This window comes from Chenopodium album, chromosome 2 (genome assembly GCF_948465745.1).
Source record: "Chenopodium album chromosome 2, dcCheAlbu1.1, whole genome shotgun sequence".
Lineage (NCBI taxonomy): Eukaryota > Viridiplantae > Streptophyta > Magnoliopsida > Caryophyllales > Amaranthaceae > Chenopodium > Chenopodium album.
Genome location: NC_137835.1, coordinates 70,197,170 through 70,201,189, shown reverse-complemented (window position 1 = coordinate 70,201,189; position 4,020 = coordinate 70,197,170). Strand labels below are relative to the sequence as shown.

At 35.8% G+C, this 4,020-nt stretch overlaps 1 protein-coding gene across 1 annotated transcript; it reads left to right on the top strand.

The window, feature by feature from the left end:
- Nucleotides 1–2,328, top strand: LOC145575000 (uncharacterized). Its single transcript, XM_081632912.1, has 3 exons — nt 1–555; nt 647–1,546; nt 1,771–2,328. The coding sequence occupies exons 1-3, from the start codon at nt 1–3 to the stop codon at nt 2,326–2,328; spliced, it is 2,013 nt and encodes a 670-aa protein (XP_081489038.1).
- The last annotated feature ends 1,692 nt before the right edge of the window (nt 2,329–4,020 follow it).

The following is a 4,020-nucleotide window of genomic DNA, read 5'->3' as shown; positions in this document are numbered from 1 at the left end:
ATGAAGCTCATTGTCTGGAATGTAAGAGGGGTGAACAACGATGATTTTATCCCACATGCATGGGAATTAATTTGCACTCATCATCCTGATATGTTGATTTTATTAGAAACAAAATGTAATTCTGAGCGTGCTGCTGATTTGCAAACTAGACTAGGGTTTCACCAGCACAGAGGGATCCCTGCTAAAGGCCTCAAGGGAGGAATTTGTGTCTTTTGGAGAGCTACTCCTGATCTTCTAATGTACACTACTAAAGATCATAAATTTCACTCACTCTTCAAATTTCATGCTCATAAACTTAAGATTTTAATCACAGGCATGCATGCCCCTAGTGTTCCTAGAGATAGAAATATATTCTGGAAAAACATGCAACTAAATCTCCCTCCTCCAAACACCCCATGGTTGGTAGTGGGGGATATGAATGAAGTGACTTCACAAGCTGAAAAGAAAGGGGGAAGGCTTTTTAGATCCTCTCCATGTCAAAGCTACAACAGTTTTGTAAATGAGGCTGGTCTAATTGATCTTGGCACATCTGGGAATCCATATTCCTGGGAAAATGCAAGATTGATTGGGAAAGCGTCTCATAAGGGAACGCTTAGATCGTGCTATTGTTAATGCTTCCTTCATTGAAAGTTTCCCTCAAATGCAGGTAACAACTTTGGTTAGAACTCACTCTGATCATAATCCTATTCTAATTTCTATAAACTCTTCTCCTATTAAGGGCCCCTTTCCTTTTAGATGTAAGGAAGTTTGGCTCCAACATTCTAATTTTAGAGATTTCTTCTTATCTAATTGGCATAATCATGATAATCTGCTCCCCTTCATAGAAGGAAGAAAAGTTTTTCTAGATAAAATTGCTAGTTGGAATTCGAATGTGTTGGGAAACCTTAAGCAAAAAAAGAAAGTCCTCTTATCTAGAATTAATGGTATTCAAATTGCATTATCTAAACACCACTCTTATTTTCTTATTAATTTGGAAAAAACTCTTTTAGTTGATCTGAATGCTATTTATAACTTAGAGAGAATCATTTGGGCTAAAAAAGCTGGCATTAATTGGAGAAAGTTTGGGGATTATAACACTAAGTACTTTCATGTGTTAGCTAAGGTTAAAAAAAGTAGAGGCAAAATTACAGCTTTATATGACTCCTCAGGGACTTTAGTTCATAATCATTCTGCTTTGAAAGTTCTTGCAAGGGGTCATTTTACAAAGCTTTTTGCAAGTTCTTCTTTTAACAACTCTTCATCTCTTCCTAGTCCTTCCATCCTTCCTCTTTCTGATTATGAAAAAACCTCCTTGTCTATTTCTCCTTCAGTCAATGAAGTGAAGCTTAACCTTTTTAGCATAGATCCCATCAAAAGTCCTGGGCCATATGGCATTCAACCTCTTTTCTTACAAAAATTCTGGCACGAGCTTGGTGATTCAATATTTAATTTTGTTGTTAATGTTTTCTCCATAAGCTCTCTTCCTGATGATGTCAATCATTCTTACATTTCTCTCATACCTAAAAGGGATAATCCAATAACCATGTCTGATTTTAGACCTATAGGGGTTTGTAATACCATTTACAAACTGATCACTAAGATCCTTTCTTCTAGAATGTTTTGAATATGATTATAAGCCCTCTTCAATCCAGTTTTATAAAAGGTAGATGCATGGAGGATAATTTAATCCTTATTAAGGAAGTTGCTCATCTTTTTCATAAATGTAAAAAAGGGAAGAATATAATGGCTCTAAAGCTTGATCTTACAAAAGCTTTTGATTACCTTGAATAGACTTTCATTCAAGACACTCTTACCCTTTTTGACTTCCCTGATTCTATCATTAAACTCATCATGCATTGCATTACCTCTCATTCAATTTCTGTCCTTTGGAATGGGGAAATAACTGACTCTTTTAAGCCTTCAAGAGGAATCAGACAGGGAGATCCTTTGTCCTCATACATCTTTGTCTTATGCATGGAAAGACTCTCTCTTATTATTGAGGATAGTGTTAATCAGGGTCAATGGAAACCTCTTAAAATCTCAAAGCATTATACCATTTCCCACCTTTTTTATGCTGATGATGTCTTCCTTTTTGGATCTGCTACAAGCTCAAATGTTCAAACTATTCTCTCAATCCTTTCTGATTTTGGTGCCTTCTCAGGTCTTAAAGTTATTGATGTTAAATCCAGTATTATTTTTCCTCATAAGATAGATTGCAACATTAGAATTTATATTTCAAACTTAGCCAACTTCAAGTTTAGTAGTTCTTTTGGTAAATACCTTAGGATAAACATTAAGGCTACTAAACTCATGAAAGTTGACTATTTGGGATTATTAGATAAACAATGAACAAGATCAAGGGTTGGCAGGAAAAGTTGCTTAATATGGCAGGTAGATCTACCCTTATAAAGACTGTTTTAAATTCTTATCCCATCCATTCCATGCAAACTTGTCTCCTTCCTATTGCTGTTCTTTTTTATCTTGAAAAGCATTGTAAAAAATTCCTATGGAATAGAACTGATGCAGTTAGGTATTCACCTAGAACCAAATGGAAGAATATTATAAATCCTTTAGCCTTGGGAGGTTTGGGTGTTAGATCTCTTAGGGAATGGAATCTTGCTTTTATGGAAAAGTTAGGATGGATAATCTTAACCAAACCACAGAAGCTATGGGTTAAGATTATAAAGGATAAATATTTTCCAAGGTCCAATTTTATGGATTGCTTTACTAATCCTTCACACTCTTCACAGTGGAAAGACATTATCAAAGGAAGGGAATTGTTGGAAAAGGGGATTGTCATTAGAATAGGGAATGGGGAAGATACCTCTTTATGGTATCATCATTGGATTGGTTCTGCTCCTCTTCACAAAATTCTAGATAGAGATATACCTCAGTCCAAATGCCATTTGAGGGTATCTAACATCATTAAAATAAATGATGTTAAACACCTTCTGCCAGATTATATATATCAACTCATTCTTTGCACCCCTCTCTCCATTATTATCCCACATCTCTCAGTTGATTAAATCAGATGGCACCCCCATAAATCTAGTTCCTTCACAATCAAGACTGCTTACTTCCTCTCTACTAATCCATCTCCTATATCTCTGAGCTTTGATTTTAACTGGAAGAATTTCTGGAAACTTAAAGTCCCCTTTAAGTACAAGATGTTCATGTGGAACTGCATTTTATCCATCATTCCTTCAGCCTCTCTCATGGCTTCCAAATTCCCTAACTTTGATCCAATTTGTTCAAGATGCAATTCCCATTCAGAAGATTTTCTTCATCTTTTCAGAGATTGCTCTTCTTCTATCATTCTCTGGAAGATGATTTTAGTTAAATTTAAGCCTCCAGCCTCCTTTTCTTATTCAATATTTATGAATGCTGATTGGGAAGATTGGTTGGTTTTTAATTTCAGTCAATCTAAAAAATGGAGTTGCACCTTTCTTATGGGAATGTGGCAGATATGGAAACTAAGGAATGGAATCATTTTTAAAAATGAAACTTATAACTATGATTCCCTGTTTAACATATTTATTTTGGATTACTAAATCAATACATTTATCTTACAGGGTGATACAAAAGGCAAAGGAAAGGTAGGAGATATAGGTGGCTCAGGAGGTTCTATCTATACTAGATGGAAACCTCCAAGGACTGGTTTTCTTAAGCTGAACACTAATGGAGCCTGGAAAAGCACTACAGAAGGAGGTGATGGAGGAGTCTTTAGAACTGATAAGGGAGCTTAGTATTTAGGGTACTCAAGCAAGTATAATGCTCCTTGTGCATTAGGAAGTGAGCTGTATGCGTTAAGGGAGGAGCTGAACTATGCAAGAGCCTTTCCTGTGAAATAGATGGAGGTTGAAACAGATGCCAAGGATATCACTGTTTTAATGGATAAGGAAGCTGATAACTACCATCATGAGCTTGCTGCTGTTATCATTGATATTGGGAAATTGATCCTGAACAACAAAATGACTATCATCTTTAACCAAGTTCCTAGGGAGCGCAATCAATTAGCTCACTACCTTGGTCAGTATGCTA